General features: G+C 41.5%; 1 protein-coding gene across 1 annotated transcript; it reads right to left on the minus strand.

The window, feature by feature from the left end:
- Positions 1-748: 748 nt before the first annotated feature.
- LOC112254540 (nuclear ubiquitous casein and cyclin-dependent kinase substrate 1) lies at positions 749-13,615 on the minus strand. Its single transcript, XM_024427216.2, has 8 exons — positions 13,324-13,615; positions 6,090-6,139; positions 5,892-5,988; positions 5,640-5,686; positions 5,329-5,478; positions 5,103-5,249; positions 4,678-4,836; positions 749-4,513 (listed from the first exon to the last, which is right to left on the minus strand). The coding sequence occupies exons 1-8, from the start codon at positions 13,338-13,340 to the stop codon at positions 4,227-4,229; spliced, it is 954 nt and encodes a 317-aa protein (XP_024282984.1). The 5' UTR covers positions 13,341-13,615; the 3' UTR covers positions 749-4,226.
- Between the last annotated feature and the right edge of the window lie 8,560 nt (positions 13,616-22,175).

Here is a 22,175-nt window from a genome sequence, read left to right on the forward strand (position 1 = left end):
TATGGAAACAGTGCCACTTTGTGGCTAACAGTGTGTAGTGCCGAGGTTGGGCCCTTGGAGGAAAAGTCCCCTGGAATAGAGCCCCGCAGTGAAGGTTCATAATACCCATAAAACCTAGCGGTTAAACAGGGAAATGGTTCCAATCGTTTTTCCACCATTCATTTATCCTATAGGGAATTTAGAAAACATTTAAATAAGGGCAGTGTTTCCTGTAGGCTTACCATGATGGTGTGATAACCGTGTAAATCTCTCAAAACAAGGTGACTTTTATAAAAATATTCGGCACTATTTACTCTCAGATTTAAAGAAATGTAGCAAAATGTATTCATTACTAAATTTAGCTAAAATAAAATAGTTAATCCAGAGAATCTTACCGTTGGCTCGATTTGGCAGTCGCGTCCAGATCATCATGACATTTGTAGTTCTTTATGATAGCCACATTAGCAGCTAATTAGCATTTAATTTGTGTCGGGTAAATACAGGCAAATATATTACTAAAAGTCACCTTGTCCGTGAGACATTTACATGGTTATCAAAATGTCACACCAGGTTAAGCCTACACAAAACACAGGTCTTATTGTAAGTATTTCTAAAATCCCCTATGGAAAAAATGAATGGTGGAAAAATGACTGGAACCATTTCCTTGTTTGACCGCTAGGTTTTGTGGGTATTATGACTCTATGAGCCCCACATCACTCACACATAAAACACAGAGGTCGACATCAGAAAACAACTAGTTAAATCCATATAAAAAGTAGGTTGCCTTTATTAGAAGCCGGGAAACCAAAACATCGTCAACATCATTGTTGTCGTCAATATTTTTGTAAGACCACAATATTGTTTTCTTCATCATCACTGCTCACTTTTCCACAACATGCAAAAGATTCAACAGTTCAACGTTCCCTTTCCACACCACTGACAAAAGCTTCTCGGCGCTATCACCTGTAAGAATCACAATTTTGCTTAAATTGTACTAGCAATGTAAATGTAAGCTACATAGAAAATATTAATGAAAAGCAATAGAAATGCAGGGATACTGAAGAAAGCATAGGAAAGTAAGAGCAAATCCATGATTTATCATGGTTATGTCTTCATGTTAAACAGGGGGATTCAAATCTGTGCCTGGAGGTCCAGAGCACTGCTTGTTTTCATTCTTCCCCTCTACCAAGGGCCTGATTCAGACCTGGGACACCAGTGACAGTCATTCGGTTATCGAGCATAAAAAAGCCCAGCAGTATGGATCTCATATTCCTGTGTTGGAACCCCTGCTGCCTGAACACAGAAACCCCATACAGTACAAGCATTCAGTGACATTCAGGAATATGATAGAAGCCCTATACTAAGATGACCAATCTAAATGAACTCCTAACCCCAAGGCCTTTGTGTAGAAAAGGATTGAATAAGTATACTCAATATGGTCAAAGGGCTAGGGGTCCGTTTGGAATTAGGCAAATAAACGTATCCACTGCAGTCAGGAGGGTAACAGTGAAAGTGCACCAGAACCAGGGACAGTTTTGGTCTGCTCAAACAGCTTCTAGGGCATGTGTTTGCAGTCTTGGGGTCTTGAGTGATTTGGTATTGGTCAGAACACATCATTGGGCCTGAAGGATAGGCTAACAAAATATATACATACAGTCCTCCCCTGGTATGAAAGCTTCGATCTTGGTCAGCTAGGTCTTTTATTTGATTACATGTCAGACACGCCCCCCCCCAATCATCTTTTTTCTATGTCAGATCTATGGCTTCGGTTGGTCATCACCAAAGAGGCAGAGCAGTCATTTGCTGAAGTTCAAAGTGACCCCTAATGCCCTAGGCAGTACTGCAGACTGGGTGGAATCATTTCAGATCTACAGGATTGTCTGAGGATTAGGGGGCTAGCGATTGGTTTAGTATTCACCCTAAACACAATAAAATCCCCTCCAATCCACATGTATCACACCATGCAGTGCCTCCTCTAGTTCAGCAGGACCAAGGGAAAATAAGGCAAGAAGAAACAGATTCAATCTTTAAGCATCCAAACTCATTTTAATAACTGGTAGAGTTCATTCTCAGCTAAAACAATAATGAATCCATATAGACTAAGAACACTTTTTGATACCATAGGTTTGGCTCAAAAGTTTTTCAACCCAGGGAGGAGTTGAAAAACAGCACTCATTTCATGCCGTCTCTCACCTCTGCACCATTTGCAGATCAGAAACAACCAGGAAGGCATAAGCAGTGGTTTGACCTATATTCCTTCATATTGTTGTCACCTATCCAGTCATATCAGATCTCTGCAGGGCAGAGTAGGGGAAATACAGCTAGTGTTTCTTGGTTGTGGAGGAGAGCAGAGGTGTGGAGCAAAACATTAGCTGGCATCAAGCTTCTGTGAAAGAGGGAGTGAGTATGAACTGAGTGAAGGAGCAGGAGATGAGAATAGAATGAGAGAAAGGAAGTGAGTGGAACAGAAAGGAGGGATTGCTGGGTCTGCTCTCCCAGACAGTTATAACACAGCAGAAAAACAGATGGATAGGGTCAACTTTTCTTTAAAATCAAGATAAATTTTATTTCTTTTCTTAAAAAACAAACATTACAAAAAAATCTGAATAGAGAAGTAAAGCAAACCAACAAAAAAAAAAAATCAATTTGGGGACTCAAAAAAAAACCCCACTCTCAATTCAATTTAAAAAAGCTTGGGGATGCCTGGCACAAAGGGTTGAACAAGAGAGGATGTTCTGTGTGTATGTATCATGCCCAGCAGAGTCATTCAAAGCATCTAACATCTCTGAACCACAAACCAAAGGTAGAGGGCATAGGGTGAGGAAACACCAAACCCCTTGAGCGTGTGCTCCATCACACCCTTGCACTGTAGTAATACCAGCACACGGTAAAGACAAGAAGATGTTCTCGGAGGGCTGATCCAGGACCTGCTTCCATGACCCCCTCAATCACCACATCATTAACCGTTTACAGCTCATAGCAGAAGCTCAGAGCACTCCGTCTAAAGCACAATAACACACTGCTACTGCAAAGCAGTGATCTTCAACTCTGTTCCTTCTAGCACATTACTGAACCGGTACATATTCAATAACAAAACAAGCTTTGTGTATGTGTTAAACTGACGGTCCTTGACACAGGACCAGGGCATAACTTCAGAGTAGGGGGAAATATAACAGAGCATTAATTCAACTAAATTAACATTAAAATAACAACCATAAAACCTTCCTGCTAAAACGTGTTGTGTTTGAGAGAGTTTCAAAAGCACAGTGTCTGTCTGCACAGTGCTATGGGGTTAGTTGGCCTAGTACCTCTGAGGGCAATCTAGATACAGGGAAATAGACAGGAAACACAGACATCATATCCTCCCTCAAGAGTCTCCAGTGTGGCCCTCTCTGATTCGTCAGCGGTGGGTTCCGACTGAACCAATGGGTAGTGTTGCACAGTGAATAAAGTGCTTTGATTGAACACCAGCAGTCCACTGACAAACCAGGATGGAGAGGGAGACCCTAACCCAGACTGGCTGAACAAACCCAGGGCTCAGTTAGTAATCCCTGATCTAACTCTACTGGATAGGCAAAAGCAAGGGTTACACTACATTGCTTCCACCTATCCAGTCATGTCAGACCAGAGATTACTTGAGGAGGAGAGGGGACGGAGACAGGAGAAGAAAGAAAATGGCTGTAGAAAGTGTTTGTTTTTTTATAGAAGGCCCACTTGCACACACACACCTGCAGAGAAAACGAATGACTCTTCACACCAAGCGACTGTCGAGGACGGATCCATACTAGCACTGAGCTCTCAGAAAGGCAAACTAACAAAGCCGAAAGAAACTGTTTTCTGATATTCACACAGACTTGTGTAGGAAAGACTAATGCAGTCACTGCAGAGAAGGAGATGAGAAATGCGAGGAAAGGTGAGCCAGTGGAGGTGTAGCTGAGCAGAGTGGACAGTGACGGGGTGGATGGGACAGAGAGTCAAATCTCACATGTTCTTTCCTTCCTTCCCTCACAGCCATATGGTGGTATACATGTTCTCATGCACAGACATTGTCCTCAGTCAGTCAGTCATTCATTCATTAGGGGAAGATAAAAACTAACACTAAACAACAACACCACGAGGTTCAAACCATTGAGCCAGGCCACCACGGAAACCAAAATAAAACCCTCTAAACCAAGAGAAACAAAACAAAAAACGTAAGGTTAAGAGAGAAAGATGTGGAAGGGGAGAGAGGTGGAACTTCTGTGGGGCTAGTCTTCCCCAGAGGGCGCGTCCTCTTCCGAACCGTCCTCCTCTTCCTCCTCCTCCTCCTCTGCGTCTTCCTTTTCCTTCTTCTCCTTCCCAGGTACCTCCTTAGTTTTCTTGGGAGCGGGGGAGGAGTCTTTCTTCACCACCTCCTCCTCCTCCTCTTCTTCTTCCTCCTCTTCCAGAGGGCTCTCTGGCTCCTCCTCTTCCTCCTCTTTGGGCGAGCTCTTCTCTGGGGCCTTGGCGGCGCTTGAGCGACCTTTACCCTTTCCTTTCATTGGGCTGGGGGTCACTGGGAGAGGAGAGGCGCGCACACACAGTTAGGGATACACATTCATTCCATTATGTTTTGAGGCTGGGAGGATACAAAAACTTTATCGAAAAACAGCCTGTACAACAACCTATGCTTTTAGTTCTGAAGGATATGGGTGATTGATTCATAGTGAGCAGTCCTACCGGTGGCCTTTAGTCTTGGTTTGGGGGATTTCTTCTCCTTCCTCTCCGGCCTGCTCCGTCTGATCACCTTCTTGCTGCTCCTCTTGCTCTTGGAGCGGCCGTAGTCACTATCATCGTCATCCTCAACCATGAAGTCTTCATCACTGCCCGACTCATCAGCTAGAGAGGAGAGGGGGACGAGCTAGTGATTATTGGTCATTTCACCTGATAAATGTCACTTTCCATATTGGTTTAAATTACGCTCCATGAAAGCCATTCATGTGGTTTATTTATAGTTTGTAAAGCACTGTGGTTGATATACGCTCAATATAATACTGAGTGGTTGACTTACGATCCATGTAGGCCTGCTCAGTGCTGTGTGGATAACTTAAAGTTTCAGTGTACATTTTTGTGGTTGTGTCAGTAGTGTAGAGTGGCTGACTTACGGTCTGGGAAGGCCTCCTCTTTGTCTTCACGTTCCTCGTCCTCGCTGCCCCCGTCCCCCAGCAGGATCTCTCTCTGTTTGGACACGGCCTTGGTGGCAGCCTGGCGCACCGTACGCACCTTACGACTCACCTCCTCATCACTGTCATCTACACACAGAAAGACGTAGTCAGGTTATAACACAGTCATTATAACTGGTACACACACACCTCAGTGCATGAGTCTTACCTGCAGGTCGTTTTCTCTTGGGTGTCCTCTTAGTGGGCTTTGCCACCTTGGCTGTTTTTCCCTTTTTCCCTCGTTTAGCTTCAAAGTCACTCCCTCCATCCTCGTCATCCTCCTCTCCAAAGTCGTTGCCTTCATCACTACCAAAGTCATCTGCACCCAAACAGAAACATTCACCACTAGCACGGTCCCAAAACATCTCCTATCCCTAGTCCCCTTCCAATAGCCCAAACCCCTATAACCTTAGTATCATACATTTATCAGAAATGAAGATTTAACAAACATAATATTGTTAATCAACCAGAATGGCTTACCTGCTGAATCATTTTTGGATTTTGAGAGTTTTTCATCAGAATCCTCACTGAAACCAAAAACAACAACTGAGCAACAAGCACCAAAGGAGGCAGATACAGTTCCTCTACACATCAAGGCCGGATATTATAGAACCGCTTAATCTTGAGTTGAGCCCTCAACTCGTATTTCGAAATAATGCTTGACGACAACGTGAGATGTTCACTGAAGTGCGAGTTAGGATTCAGCCTTGTGCTGCTGTTCTCCGGGCTCACCTGTCCTCCTGAGAGTTCTTTGAACGCTTGCGCTTCACCTCACGAGGAGCCGCACGAGGCTTCTTAGGCTTGTCTGAGTTCCTCCCATACTCCTCATCTACAAGGGAAGGGAAAGGGGGTTACACACTCACAGTTTAGCTACAGGGGAGAGGGGTTGCAGTTGCACACACACACACACACACACTCTTGCCCTCCCACCTGCATCATCAGACTCTTGGAATTGGGAGTAATTCACCACCTTCTTGTTCCTGTGAAGTAAACAAACAGCCAATCAGAAATTCCCTTTCCTGTTTCTAGTCAGTTAGGAAGACTGTCGTTGTAGGACAAAACATGCAGAAATAATCATCATCACAGCCGTTCACTACCGCACAGGTTACATGCTGTCAGAGTGACCCAGTCATCTTACTCAGCCCTCTCCTCACAGAGGACACAATAAGGCTAAAGGGTACAAATTAATAGTCTAATGTGGCTATTCATCTGCACCAATCTCAACACACAGGGTAGATTATAAAGATAAAAGTCTTTTGAATGTCCAATGCTTTATGTGAGTCCAGATGGGCCCAATTATATAATGTTAGATATGTAGGCCTACCTAGTTCTACAAATTCACAAATACGCTTTTCACAAAATCATGCTGCTCTGAACAATACAGTGCTAGCTGGAATATTGGCCTGATAATATCTTGTGGTGGTGACTCAAGACCATGCTAGCCCACTGATTGTGTGATCAGCATTGGCCCTAGAAACGAACAGAAGTCTTCAGATTAGAGATTAGACAAACATAACACTATGAACCCCATCCGGTTCATATAAAATGCCCAACTCTATATGGTTCTTATATCCAGTAAGAGGATAATATGTGTTAGAATGCAGCCAAAGATTTCAGGAGCAACGGGGTTATCAAATCTCAGCTCCCTCTATTCTACCACACTCAGCGGTCAACCATGTATCAGCAGCATGTGTTGCACGCGTTTTAATAATCAAGCTCCCTCACACAGACAGGGAGTTTTAGTAAACTGGTGTCCCACTTCTCCAGTTTCAAGGGCTCGTTTGGGAATGTGGATGAGTGGAATGGTTGAACGCACACACACACACACACACACTGAAATTAAATGTCCCCCCAGTTTTATCATTGCACTGTGATACAAAAAGTGGCATCTGTGCCTTAAGAGTGGTCGGATAGGCTGTTTGGCAGTATGAGCTGCCTGGATTTAAGATGGACACCACAGAATGTGCGAATGGCAGTTGTTGTCTGTGTGTGTTTTCTCTGACTTGTAAAAGCAAGCAGAACAAAAACGGACTACTTTTATTTGACTGATGCAGCTGGCAAGGTAACTGCTGTTTGACATAACAGGAAAAAAATATTTATTTCCGGTGTTAGTAGTGTAGTAGTGTAACTGACATGTAACATTAGCTAATGCGTTACATGTTTCAATCCCTCTCGACTGAAGTTCTGTCTGAAGTGAATTAACTAGTTTGCTAGCTAGTAGCTACCACAGCCAGTTCAGCTTTAGATACTGCTAACTGACAGATAGCTAGCAGCTGTTGTGTGCATGGAAATGTTTTGTAGACTTTGTTTTGTCCTGTTTCAACAGAAGTAAATTAACTTAGCTGGTGAAAACTAGCCGGTGTACCATTAGAGCTAGCCAAAAGTTGGCTAATGTTAGCTAGCTAGCTCACTAACTTCAGCTATTATTTTTGCCTCAATCACACTAGACCTAAATCAAACGATGAAACCTGCAGCCAAATGATTGAAGACCGACATTCTGACATTTGACAGAGCAGCGTGAGTTTTTATTAGAAACAGCAGGGTCAGGCAACCAGTCAAACTGCGCCGAGGCAAACTTTTGCAGGTTACATTTCCATTTAACTAGGCAAGTCAGTTAAGAACAAATTCTTATTTACAATGACGGCCTACCCAGGCTAAACCCTGACAACGCTGGGCAAATTGTGCGCCACCCTATCATGGTAGACTCCCAATCATGGCCAGTTGTGATACAGCCTGGATTCGAACCAGGGTGTCTGTAGTGACGCCTCTAGCACTGAGATGCAGTTCCTTAGACCACCTCGCCACTTTATTCTCTCTTTGCGTCTAACACTGGACAAGCCAGAAGATTTAAATATTTAAAATAGTTTCAGGCAGTCTGACAAAAGTTGATTTCCAAACTGTATCAATGGTTGATAGGCTTTTTCCAATGACACAAAACAAAAATGTGAGGAAGACACTATTAATGATAATGAATGGATACAGATATGTTGGAATGCCCAGTTATGTTCATAAACTGCAGTCATTTATTTCTGAGCTTATAAGACCATCCATTACCTCGACTAACCGGTACCGCCTGTATAAAGCCTGGGCATTGGTAATTTACTGCTGCTCTTTAATAATTTTTTACATGTATTTATTTTTTGTTGTTTGTATTTTTCTTAAAACTGCATCGTTGGTTAAGGGCTTGTAAGTAAACATTTCACTGTAAGGTCTACAGACCAACAGGTCTACCTGGTGTATTCAGCGCATGTGACAAATAAAATTGGACTTGATTCATATATGCCAATGAAACTGAATATCATGGACTCAAATGTAATTCCTCTGCTGGAGGTGTAAAACACAAAAAGGGGACATATCTGCATATGTTATGTTCTTGTGAAGGCTGGCTGAATTCAGCATGTTTACAGATTCTCCCTTCCCGCAAATTTTGTTTGCTTGGAAATGTTGATATTGGAGACTTATCAGAAGTGTAATCTAGCATTTATAGTGGCTCAGAAATGCATTACCATTAATTGGAAGGTTGGTTATCCTCCCACAATGGATGGCAGAAATGTAATGTATCACTAGATTTGATTCATTACAAGATTAAAGGTATACTGTGCAACTTTCATAAGGTCTGGGTGCCTTATATGAAATACTGTACAACAAAAGTCCATTTAGAAAACATGCCCACTTAAGTGGAGATACCTATTCAGGCAATCTCTAACTGCTGGGCTGCCCAGTCATGGCCCTGGGGGTTTTGCCGTACTGTTGGTTAATGAATGTTTCACTAAGATCCTAAAGCTGAGTGGGGTGTGCTGAGTTGGGGCGCTGCAGGGTGGTGGATCCCTAGGGGCAGGACAGGGCAACCCAGCTACAGTGCCTTGCGAAAGTATTCGGCCCCCTTGAACTTTGCGACCTTTTGCCACATTTCAGGCTTCAAACAAAGATATAAAACTATTTTTTTGTGAAGAATCAACAACAAGTGGGACACAATCATGAAGTGGAACGACATTTATTGGATATTTCAATTTTTTTTAACAGATCAAAAACTGAAAAATTGGGCGTGCAAAATTATTCAGCCCCTTTACTTTCAGTGCAGCAAACTCTCTCCAGAAGTTCAGTGAGGATCTCTGAATGATCCAATGTTGACCGAAATGACTAATGATGATAAATACAATCCACCTGTGTGTAATCAAGTCTCCGTATAAATGCACCTGCACTGTGATAGTCTCAGAGGTCCGTTAAAAGCGCAGAGAGCATCATGAAGAACAAAGAACACACCAGGCAGGTCCGAGATACTGTTGTGAAGAAGTTTAAAGCCGGATTTGGATACAAAAAGATTTCCCAAGCTTTAAATATCCCAAGGAGCACTGTGCAAGCGATAATATTGAAATGGAAGGAGTATCAGACCACTGCAAATCTACCAAGACCTGGCCGTCCCTCTAAACTTTCAGCTCATACAAGGAGAAGACTGATCAGAGATGCAGCCAAGAGGCCCATGATCACTCTGGATGAACTGCAGAGATCTACAGCTGAGGTGGGAGACTCTGTCCATAGGACAACAATCAGTCGTATATTGCACAAATCTGGCCTTTAGGAAAGAGTGGCAAGAAGAAAGCCATTTCTTAAAGACATCCATAAAAAGTGTTGTTTAAAGTTTGCCACAAGCCACCTGGGAGACACACCAAACATGTGGAAGAAGGTGCTCTGGTCAGATGAAACCAAAATTGAACTTTTTGGCAACAATGCAAAACGTTATGTTTGGCGTAAAAGCAACACAGCTCATCACCCTGAACACCCCATCCCCACTGTCAAACATGGTGGTGGCAGCATCATGGTTTGGGCCTGCTTTTCTTCAGCAGGGACAGGGAAGATGGTTAAAATTGATGGGAAGATGGATGGAGCCAAATACAGGACCATTCTGGAAGAAAACCTGATGGAGTCTGCAAAAGACCTGAGACTGGGACGGAGATTTGTCTTCCAACAAGACAATGATCCAAAACATAAAGCAAAATCTACAATGGAATGGTTCAAAAATAAACATATCCAGGTGTTAGAATGGCCAAGTCAAAGTCCAGACCTGAATCCAATTGAGAATCTGTGGAAAGAACTGAAAACTGCTGTTCACAAATGCTCTCCATCCAACCTCACTGAGCTCGAGCTGTTTTGCAAGGAGGAATGGGAAAATTTCAGTCTCTCGATGTGCAAAACTGATAGAGACATACCCCAAGCGATTTACAGCTGTAATCGCAGCAAAAGGTGGCGCTACAAAGTATTAACTTAAGGGGGCTGAATAATTTTGCACGCCCAATTCTTCAGTTTTTGATTTGTTAAAAAAGTTTGAAACATCCAATAAATGTCGTTCCACTTCAGGATTGTGTCCCACTTGTTGTTGATTCTTCACAAAAAAATACAGTTTTATATCTTTATGTTTGAAGCCTGAAATGTGGCAAAAGGTCGCAAAGTTCAAGGGGGCCGAATACTTTCGCAAGGCACTGTATATAGTGTGCACAAGTAAAAACAGCTCTACAGTACTATTAGGCTATAATGAATTACAGTACCCTCAATTATTGGGACAGCTAATCATTTTTTCTTCTTTTGGCTCTATACTCCCAAGCCTGGATTTGAAATCAAACAATGACAATGACGTTTAAGTGCAGACTGTCAGCTTTAAGTTGAGGGGGTATTTTCATCTGTATTGGGAGACCCTTTAGAAATTAGAGCACTTGTTGTACATAGTCCCCACCCATTTTAAGGGACCAAAACTATTCGGCCAAATCCACTTGTATGTGTATTAAAAGTAGTAAAACGTATTTGGTCCCACATTCATAGCACACAATGACTACATCAAGCTTGTGACTCCACACATTTGTTGGATGCATTTGCTGTTTGTTTCAGATTATTTTGTGCCCAATTGAAATGAATGGTAAATAACGTATTGTCATTTTGGAGTCATGTTTATTGTAAATAAGAATAGAATGTTCCTAAACACTTATGAACACACATGAATGTGGATGCTACCATGATTACCCGATAATCCTGAATGAATCGTGAATGATAATTAGTGAGAAAGTTAGATGCACAAATATCATACCCCTTCAAATTCTAACCTCCCCTGTTATTGCGATGGTGAGAAAAACAGTTCTACAGGGGGTATTAAAAATAAATAAATGTAACCTTTATTTAACTAGGCAAGTCAGTTAAGAACAAATTCTTATTTACAATTAACGGCCTACCCCGGCCAAACCCAGACAGCACTGGGCCAATTCTGCACCACCCTATGGGAATCCCAATCATGGCCAGATGTGACAGCCTGGATTCGAACCAGGGACTGTAGTGACGCCTCTTGCACTGAGATGCAGTGCCTTAGACAGCTGCACCACTCAGGAGCCCACATCTATAACTTTCTCACTCATCATTATTCATGATTCATTCAAGATTATCTGTAATCATGGTAGAATCCACATTCATGTTGAAGTGTTCAGAAACATATTATACGCTTAATTACAATTAAAGTGACCGCAAAATGGTCATATTAGATGCCCAAGAACATTCTGAGGGAGGACCCCTGTCAGGTTATGCCCCCCACTTCTAAAACCAAAGTTTTGCATCTGCACTTCAGGTGACACACTGCTGACCACAGGCCATGCTCAATATTTTGCCGACACCCTGACCTCCCAACACACAATAGTGACTGGAAGCACCCTTATTGTAGTAGTATAGGCTAACAGTCCCACACACATGGTTAAATTAGCTAACGGGAGCGAGGAAGAGTACTCAGGGCAATAAGTAATTTTACAAGCAGTTAGATTACAAGGCCAGGCCCTGTCGCCACCTTGCAACAGACAGACAGGCCGAAAGCTGACCACCACTAGAACAGTGACCGTAATGAGACAAAATATCGAGGGACTGGGACCCGCGAATTACCTGGAAGGGATAGAGCCTGGGTTACCTGCGACGCCACATTGCTACTTTTTTTTTTTGCATATCAGTGGGCGCAATATCGGTTTCATCGTTTCTGGAAGCCAAATAAACTCCACGATTTACGACGGAATTCAGTGGGCAGACTAGACCAGTGTCACAAATGTACAAACGACTGATTTCAGCACCTAAAATAGCCCGCAGTTATACACGACATTGTTCAGTGTAATTGGGGCCTGAAATATGTATTTTATATATATTAAAACGTAATTTTATGTGACCTCTGCCGTCCACACTAGTCGCCGCACAAATCATCATAAACCGTTGAGTTAAATCGGCTCTTTGCGGTTAGTGTTGCAACATTCGGCTGGCGCGTGCTTCGTTTCCGATAGCATGCTACATTGTATCAACAAGTATCGTCCATTTGTTGGTGGTTATCTTGAGATACAAAGACGATTTTTTTTTTTCTTCGCTCAAATGCGACCCTTTCGGTCTTTTCAGGCAGTGAAGAGCTAGGCATGGGGGGGGGGTGGTGACTTCTAAAGCCACTCCGCCCCCTCTGACACACTTCCAGTGTTCATTTACTGCCATCAGTGAAAATGTAGTTCCTCCGCTCTCCCCTTCTCCTACCGCGTTTTCACTGAAAACCAACAGGGCTGTCTTCGGCCTTTTTAAATGTAATTGTTCCCTAGTAATAAAGACTATCAAAATATACGACAATTGCATTTTAAATGGAGTTAGTGCAGACGTCGCAAGGCTGCGCGCTAACAATAGCACATCCCATGAGCTGATGTCTACCTCTAGCCCTGGTTTTTATTAGCTTTTCAGAGTCTCCCGTGGATGAATGGGTAGCCATATTCCCCAGTCTGTCTCCTTCCCATTTCACGCAAAACACCAGGCCATGCCACAGTCCAGGGACATATAAAACAATGGTAAATCAGACAAAACATATGGTTAGTGCACCAAATGGTGTTCGTGTTGGATCGTTTTTTAAGCATGATTTGCACCAGATGCACGCACACACGCCAAGGTACGCGCAATACAGACATTTCAACCTAACCATGGCGAACATTCCACATAGTAAGGAATCATGCTATCAAGTGCGTGCACGACAAGAAAAAAAAACATTTACATAAATGTTTAATCAAATAAACGCAACGGTGACTAAAATGCACAACATGGTAGCGACGTGCGTGTTGCCTGCGAAAGGCAACGTGCACACCGTGCAGCCTCAGCGGAGGACATATTAGGAAAAACCTACCTCACTGGTCTTGACATTTTGCAGAAATACTGTAGAGGTTAAGAATGTAAGAAAGGGGAAAGGAAATCTAGAAAAATAAAAACAAAATCGTCCCGCTCTGCAACTCCAAAGGGCGCAACGAGACCTTCCAACTCCAACGCCCCGGCTACAGCGTAAAACTAAATCTAAGGCAACGATTTCTCTTCCAAACGCGATTTTAGTTTATTTTTTTACCTTCAGCTACTCAAAATGGTGAATAAAACAAACTGAAACTGCAGCCTATGCGCAACCTAACCAGTGGCCCTTGGCATAAAAGACCGCCCATCGTCGCCGCTGAGAGGAGAGCATCAACACTCTAAAGCTTCCATTGGGCAGTTTGAATGATAATTTACTTTTTGGTTGGATGTTTAAGTTGCTCATCAAACCCAGTGGTTCAACCCATTTACCCTCCCCCCTTTCAAAGATAGGTTGAGAATGCACTGCTAAGAAAACAAAAAGAGGCCCTCAGTGTGGATGCAAGTTGCCCGAATTTGTGTTCGAAATGACCACAATGTAACTTTCTATTGGGAAATATGCGCGGCCTGCCAGCATGTAGTTAGTTACATGAGTGTCTATAGAAGGCTATGCATTTGTAATTATTTTATTTTCCACTGAGGAGGGCTTGGGGTGCTGACACTATATCCCCAGGCACTAAATAGTACGCTTAATTGCACAGAAGACAGTCAGGTATAAATTTGGTTCTACTGTTTGAAAATAGTGCAGAGTAATACCCTCCTCACCAGTAACAGAATTTCCAAACAACTATCTGATGTTAAATGCAAAGAATTTGAAACAGAAAAATATACATCAGGTTTTAGGCTACATCAACAGTATAGCTTTTCCCTGTCAGTATTTGAAGGTGAGGGACATGGACTGTGCCTACAATGAATGCCTTAATTTTATACTGATGACAATACAGCTTGGAGGGGGGTATTCTGATACTGTCTTTAGTCATAGCTTTTGTTGAGAAATATCCTTGGCCTTTGAAGAGATTGTCTTGTGATGAATGAGAGGATTGTGCTGAGACTGTTTGATTGTTAGAATATGTGTAGTATCTATTTCACGTATATGTTTTTCTCCCTCCATAGCAAAGTGAGGAGCTGGAATTATTGTGGATCTCCAAGGACATGAATCCATTTATCGCTTGAAGGCCTCCATTACCTGCATTTAGCCTCCGCTACATAGCCACAGAGCACTAGAAATTATAATGTAATTCATTTCAATAGAGAACATTTAGAATTAGAATAAAGAGAACTCCACGGAGGATGCACAAGTAGAATGGACTGAGAGTTGTTTTCTGGGAAAAGGGGATTTTAAATAACCGATGTCCATCACTAACAACCCAATGGGGACACCACGTAATTTCAATGTGGAGAATTGGGTAATATTTGGTAGATGGGTTGATTAATGAGATTTCAACTTATTTTTACCCACTTAAAAAAACTGCCTAAAGTTTGTTGAATTCCCAATGTGTTATCGCTATGCTTTCAACCATCTAACAGCACACACAAATTGGAATGGAAAATCTATGTCGGATTTTTGGTTTAGTTGTCAGCAAAATGTGTTATCACTGTGCTTTCAACCATTTAAAAAGCACACCAAAGTTCAAATGGGAGTATAATGTCAGATATTTTGTTAATTTATACAACAATTTAATGTGTTGTCACTGTGCTTCAAATTATAGCTCAACCAAATGGCCTGGATTGCAATTGAGATTATTAAAGTACATGGTGCAAGTTCTCAATGCCATTTGAGATTCTGTGCAGATTATTATAGCAATTGTGAAGATGTTCACACCCCTGCAACCCTGAACATGCACACTATCTATGATTACATAAGAAGTCATTTATTTTTCCAGTATCCTCAAAATGTGGCCAATGATATGCTACTCATTTTAAGGTTAAATAAATACTGTTACATTAGTTTCTAAGACAGCCTTAAAGGTATACTTCGGGATTTTGGCAATGAGGCCCTTTATCTACTTCCCCAGAGTAAGATGAACTATGAGATACAGTCTTTATGTCTCTGCGTGCAGTTTGAAGGAAGTTGCTAACTAGCGCTAGTGCAATTGCTAATGTTAGACTTCCAGTCATTGCGCTAACGCTAGTTAGCATTGGACACAGAGACATAAAAATGGTATCCACAAGTTCATCTGACTCTGGGAAAGTAGATAAAGGGCCTCATTGCCAAAATCCTTTCAAAAGTAAAATTGAATTGTGTTTGGTTGACAATGCAACTAAATAACAACATTTAAAGGAGATGTATCTACTGCTTGAATGGTTACATCTGAGCCACTGGCTTAATCCTATTTTTTACTTTTATTTTTGGTTGAGATGGAGATGTGACAAGTTAATAGGCTGTTTACCATATTGCAAAAGTGACGTTGAATTGTGTTTGTTGTCAACGCAATAAAATATACGCTTTTGAAAGAGATGTATTTTCTGCTTGGATAGCTCCATATGTGCCACTTAGTGTGGCTTTATTTCCAGTTTGTTTACAAATGAATAATTGATATGTTGGATTCAAGTCTCCATTTCAACCAAAAATCTAAGTTAAAGAATAGAATTAAATCAAATCAAACTTTAAATGCACTTATATAGTTTGATTTGATTCAAAACCATTCTTTAACATAGATTTTAGGTTGAGATGGAGACGTGAATCCAACATATTAATGATTAACTGGAAGACTACATTTGAAATCAACCAAAGCTTGAATCCCTATGCCTATATGTATTGTCTATTTTTAGTTGAATCCTGGGTTGAATTGAAACAATAGCTGTTGATGACTTCCCAAATGCTCTATAGGCTTAAATAGAATAATTGATTGATAAAGTATGGTTACATTTCATTTGCCCTGTTGAACCTACTGTTTAGAATGACTTCGATAGCAACAGTTAATCTATTAAGTGTAGATTGTTCAACAATCATTCTCACAATATAACTTTGGTAATAGTCAGTGACAAATATCAAGGCTAAGCAGGAATGGGAGACTGATGGGGTAGCTGTAGATTTATCAACTCTCTAGTAGGAGGTGCTGCCCAGACCATTTTTTATTTTTATAGTGGGTATTATGTTGAAGATCTGACGTTGTTTCAATGGTACAAATTCAGCATATTTTATACAAGGTTTGTCTATGCTGAAAATTGGTTACCATGATGACGTAATCCTGTGGTTGAAATTTTACCCTCAAAACAACAGTTGAGGACATTTTTCAAATCAAATGTATTTTCCACATAGATTCCACATCACAATACGTTGACATTGACCAATTGCATAGAAACAACGTTGATTTAATCATTTTGTGCCCAGTGGGAATGTCACAAAGGGCTATGTAGTAGTTCGGGGGGATGTAACGTTGCACAATGTCATTCAGATGTAGAACAAATATGGGTATTTCTCATAGAATAGGGAATCATGTCAGTTCCATTCATTCTATTTCTATCTGCATCTTTTACGTTCCACATCACTAAACACAGACCTAGTTGTTCTATTTGATTTGTCCCATGCCAGATTTGGTTGAATTTTGCTTGTGTGTAAAATGAATAAGCTCAATTGTTGAGCACGAAAGTTCCCAATAACAGCCCCAGGAATCAGTGGAAGAATAGAGGGCCAGCCATTTTAATTTACCATTAGGAGTTAGTAACACGCATTTAGCAGGACCCGCTACAACATCTGCTAAACTTTATACTTGACCAATACACTTTGATTTGTTGTAAAGTCATACCATTATAAGGGCAAATGGACCTCTGCTCTCTCACCTTTCATTTCTCTAACCTCTGGTGTCAATCATTGTTGTGCACCAGTCATGGATGAATCTGAGATATGCTATGAATTATGTCAAATAGCGATACATTACCCACAGCTAGATGTAACACAGGACCTGGAAAAATAATATGAATATAGTACATTGCCAAAAAGGGAAGTGAATCCTTCCAAGGGTCAAACATCTTTATTTGAGCTTTTGATACAACTACTATAATTCACCAAATATGAAACTGTACATAGTTATTGCGTAGTTCCAACAGCACATTCCCTCTGTGTGATAACATTTTGAAGCTGATCTTATTTAAAGTGTAGTACACGTGTAGTAACGAAGAGTAGGGCTTTGCTCAAATTGTAGATTATGTTCAGTGCTGGTTTGGAAAGGGAAGTGTTGTCAACGAGCAGTGTGTGTGTGTGTCTGTGTGTGTGTGTGTGTGTGAAATGTTTTCAGTAAGAGTTTGAAGTTGTGTAGAGCTGAGAACTGGGCGACACTGGTGCAGGGGTGACCAATATTATTATAACTGCTATATGTAGTGCACTGAGTAACAGCGAAGAATAGATCCATGATCAAGATACAGTTGTAGGAAATAATGTTGAAACACAGGGATTTAAACATAGTATTGAATAAACAATTAATTAACTTATACATGACAAACATTGAGGGGTGTTTCAGAGTAGTCAGAAGCATTGTGTGGTGTGTATGGAAGGTGTGTGCATGCTACCTGTGGGTTGTAAATGTATCAGGTAAAGCAGCTTAAAAAATGTATGCTGTCTGTCTTCTGTGTGAGATCAGACAGACCTCTGTCTCTCTGGGCTTAGGGATGATACTGGAATAAGGAGAAGACAGGTTTCCATGGTAACCAGGTGAGATAGTTTCTCCCCTCGACATCATCCCTTATTATGCTTTTTGTCCATTCCGCAATGATCCAGCATCTGAGTTTAAGCTTACCTAAAATGGATGGAATTAGATGCCAATCTTTCTAAAGGTCTTCTGATTTCTCGGGGGGGGGGGGGATAAACATTGATTTTGGGGTGTAAGGTTGCTAAATGTTGTTTCCAAGGTTGCCAAAAAATAAACAGTTTGTCATTTACCCAACATGCCAGAGCAGAGATATTTCATTGTTTCAGCTTTCTGTAAACCTCAGGTACATAAGAAAATGTAATTGATCCTCTCTGCCACCATGCCTTGCAGGGAACAGCTACTCCATTTCACGATGCACTAATACCCTCACATTCCTTCTGCCTCAAATCAGTTACAAATTTAGGCCAGGGAACTGTGGCAATTTGTGACATTAATGGATGAAAGCCAGTTCCCAACACCAGGAATTTCCTAACCCTGGACTAAGAGCTATGTAAAGTGGCTAGGGGCAGAAATAGAACCAGGCCAGCCACAGCAGTTGCTGGATCAGTAATACATCTGCCGGTGTTGTACTGCTATCTACTGGTTAGAGAATGATATTACATACCATCCATAGAAACTGTCCGATCTTGTACGTGAATGTTCTTTTTTCAAGATGAATGCACATAACAATGAAATCACACTGAAATCACATGGGGGCAGTGCAAGAAAGCCATTGGCAATGTGCATAACAAGTTTATTCCTACATCCCATAGCCTACTGTGAAGCCTGACTCACATGATAGCTGACCTGAGAAGATTCTGGGTTATCTGTGCCCAATCATTTTTGCACCATGTTGCTGCTACCATGTTGCGCTGCTGCTATGTTGTAATGCTACCATGTTGTTGTCATGTTGTGTTCCTATAATGCTGTGTTTTCATGTGTTGCTGCCATGTTGTCATCCTAGGTCTCTCTTTTTGTAGTGTGGTGTTGTCTCTCTTGTCGTGATGTGTGTATGGTCCTATATTGTACATTATTTTAAATTTTTAATCCCAGCCCCATCCCTGCAGGAGGCTTTTTGCTTTCTGGTAGGCCGTCATTGTTAATAAGAATTTGTTCTTAACTGACTTGCCTAGTTAAATAAAGGTTAAATAAATAAACAAAAGCAGGGTTCTGTTGATAAGCTTCAACTTGTCTTTCAACAGCTTATGTCTGTGTCCTCCTGGTAGAGTGAGAAAGAGAGAGAGAGAGAGAGAGAGAGAGAGAGAGAATGAAAGAAAGAACGAAAATGCGCAGGGCTAAATTAATTCCCATGAATGAATTTGCTATTTAAAGACTTACAGTTGAAGTCAGAAGTTTACATACACTTAGGTTGGAGTCACAAATTTCTTGTTAACAAACTATAGTTTTGGCAAGTCGGTAAGGACATCTATGTGCATGACACAATTGATTTTTCCAACAATTGTTTACAGACAGATTATTTCACTGTATCACAATTCCAGTGGGTCAGAAGTTTACATACACTAAATTGACTGGTCCTTTAAACAGCTTGGAAAATTCCAGAAAAATATGTCATGGCTTTAGAAGCTTCTGATAGGCTAAATTACATAATTTGAGTCAATTGGAGGTGTACCTGTGGATGTATTTCAAGGCCTACCTTCAAACTCAGTGCCTCTTTGCTTGACGTCATGGGAAAATCAAAAGAAATCAGCCAAGACCTCAGATTTAAAAAATTGTAGACCTCCACAAGTCTGGTTCATCCTTGGGAGCAATTTACAAACGCCTGAAGGTACCACGTTCATCTGTACAAACAAAAGTATGCACGTATAAACACCATTGGACCACTCAGCCGTCATACCGCTCAGGAAGGAGATGCGTTCTGTCTCCTAGAGATGAATGTACTTTGGTGAAAAAAGTGCAAATCAATCCCAGAATAACAGCAAAGGACCTTGTGAAGATGCTGGAGGAAACAGGTACAAAAGTGTCTATATCCTCAGTTAAACGAGTCCTATATCGACATTACCCGAAAGGCCACTCAGCAAGGAAGAAGCCACTGCTCCAAAACCGCCATTAAAAAAGCCAGACTACGGTTTGCAACTGCACATGGGGTCAAAGATCGTACTTTTTGGAGAAATGTCCTCTGGTCTGATGAAACAAAAATAGACCTGTTTGGCCATAATGACCATCGTTATGTTTGGAAGAAAAAGGGGTAGGCCGGCAAGCCGAAGAACACCATCCCAACCGTGAAGCACGGGGGTGGCAGCATCATGTTGTGGGGGTGCTTTGCTGCAGGAGGGACTGGTGCACTTCAGAAAATAGATTGCATAATGAGGCAGGAAAATTATGTGGATATGTTGACGCAACATCTCAAGACATCAGTCAGGAAGTTAAAGCTTGGTTGCAAATGGGTCTTCCAAATGGACAACGACCCCAAGCCTACTTCCAAAGTTCTGGCAAAATGGCTTAAGGACAACAATTTCAAGGTATTGGAGTCGCCATCACATTGAGCCTTGACCTCAATCCTATAGAAAATGTGTGGGCAGAACTGAAAAATTGTTTGCGAGCAAGGAGGCCTTGCCTCTCGCCTGACTCAGTTACACTAGCTCTGTCAGGAGGAATGGGTCAAAATTCACCCAACTTATTGTGGGAAGCTTGTGGAAGGCTCCCCGAAACGTTTGACTCAAGTTAAACAATTTAGGCAATGCTACCAAATAATAATTGAGTGCATGTAAACTTCTGACCCACTGGGAATGTGATGAAAGAAATAAACGCTGAAATAAATCATTCTCTCTACTATTATTCTGACATTTCAGATTCTTAAAATAAAGTGGTGATCCTAACTGACCTAAAACAGGGAATTTGTACTAAGATTAAATGTCAGAAATTGTGAAAAACTGAGTTTAAATGTATTTGGCTAAGGTGTATGTAAACTTCTGACGTAAACTGTATGTAATTTCTTCTGGCAGAGAAGTCATTTTTTTATCCCTTGCATTTTCTGTTTCATCCCTTACTTTCTCAGTTCTTTCTCTAAATGAGTTGCTCTGGGGGGTTTATTGGACGAGTGGACCCTACTTCAGAAGAGATAGTGGGGGAGCGAGGGACATGAAGAGAGCGAGACAGAGACAGAGATAGAGTCTGTGTGTTTGTTTCTGTCACAATGAGAACTCTGCAGTTTTATGAATTCAGCTTACCAGTGTTATGACAGGGATTGCATCCCCTGCTGAGAATTGCTATACTCATCATGTCACCAGCTCTCCATTTAACCCTTCCATTCATATTCTAGTACCAATAATAAATATACTGGACAAAAATTTAAACACAACATGTAAAGTGTTGGTCCCATGTTTCATGAGCTGAAATAAAAGATCCCAGAAGTGTTCCATACGCACAAAAATCTTATTTCTCTACAATTTTGTGCACAAATTTGTTTATATCCCTGTTAGTGAGCATTTCTCCTTTTATTTTTTTAAATTTTACCTTTATTTAACTAGGCAAGTCAGTTAACAACAAATTCTTATTTTCAATGACGGCCTAGGAACAAATTACTTTTGCCAAGGTAAATCCACCTGACAAGTGGGAATCAAGAAGCTGATTAAACAGCATGATCATTACACAGGTGCACCTTTTGCTGGGGACAATAAAAGGCCACTCTAAAATGTGCAGTTTTGTCACACAATGCAACAGATGTCTCAAGTTTTGAGGGAGTGTGCAATTGGCATGCTGACTCCAGGAATGTCCACCAGAGCTGTTTGCCAGAGAATGTAATGTTAATTTCTCTACCATAAGCCGCATCAAATGTTGTTTTAGAGAATTTGTCAGTATGTCCAACCAGCTTCACAACTGCAGACCATGTGTACTGAAGTCCAGCGTCGTAACCGACTTCAGTGGGGTTATTGCTCACCTTCGATGGCCACAAGCAAGCTGGAGAAGTGTGCTCTTCACGGATGAATCCTGGCTTCAACTGTACCGGGCAGATGGCAGACAGCAGGTATGGCGTTGTGTGGGCGAGCGGTTTGCTGAGGTCAATGTTGTGAACAGAGTGCCCCGTGGTGGTGGGGTTATGGTATGGGCAGGCATAAGCTACAGACAATGAACACAATCGCATTTTATCGATGGCAATTTGAATTTACAGATATACTGTGACGAGATGAGGACCATTGTCGTGCCATTCATCCGCCGCCATGACCTCATGTTTCAGCATGATAATGCACGGCCCCATGTCACAAGGATCTCG

Source organism: Oncorhynchus tshawytscha, linkage group LG07 (assembly GCF_018296145.1).
Source record: "Oncorhynchus tshawytscha isolate Ot180627B linkage group LG07, Otsh_v2.0, whole genome shotgun sequence".
Lineage (NCBI taxonomy): Eukaryota > Metazoa > Chordata > Actinopteri > Salmoniformes > Salmonidae > Oncorhynchus > Oncorhynchus tshawytscha.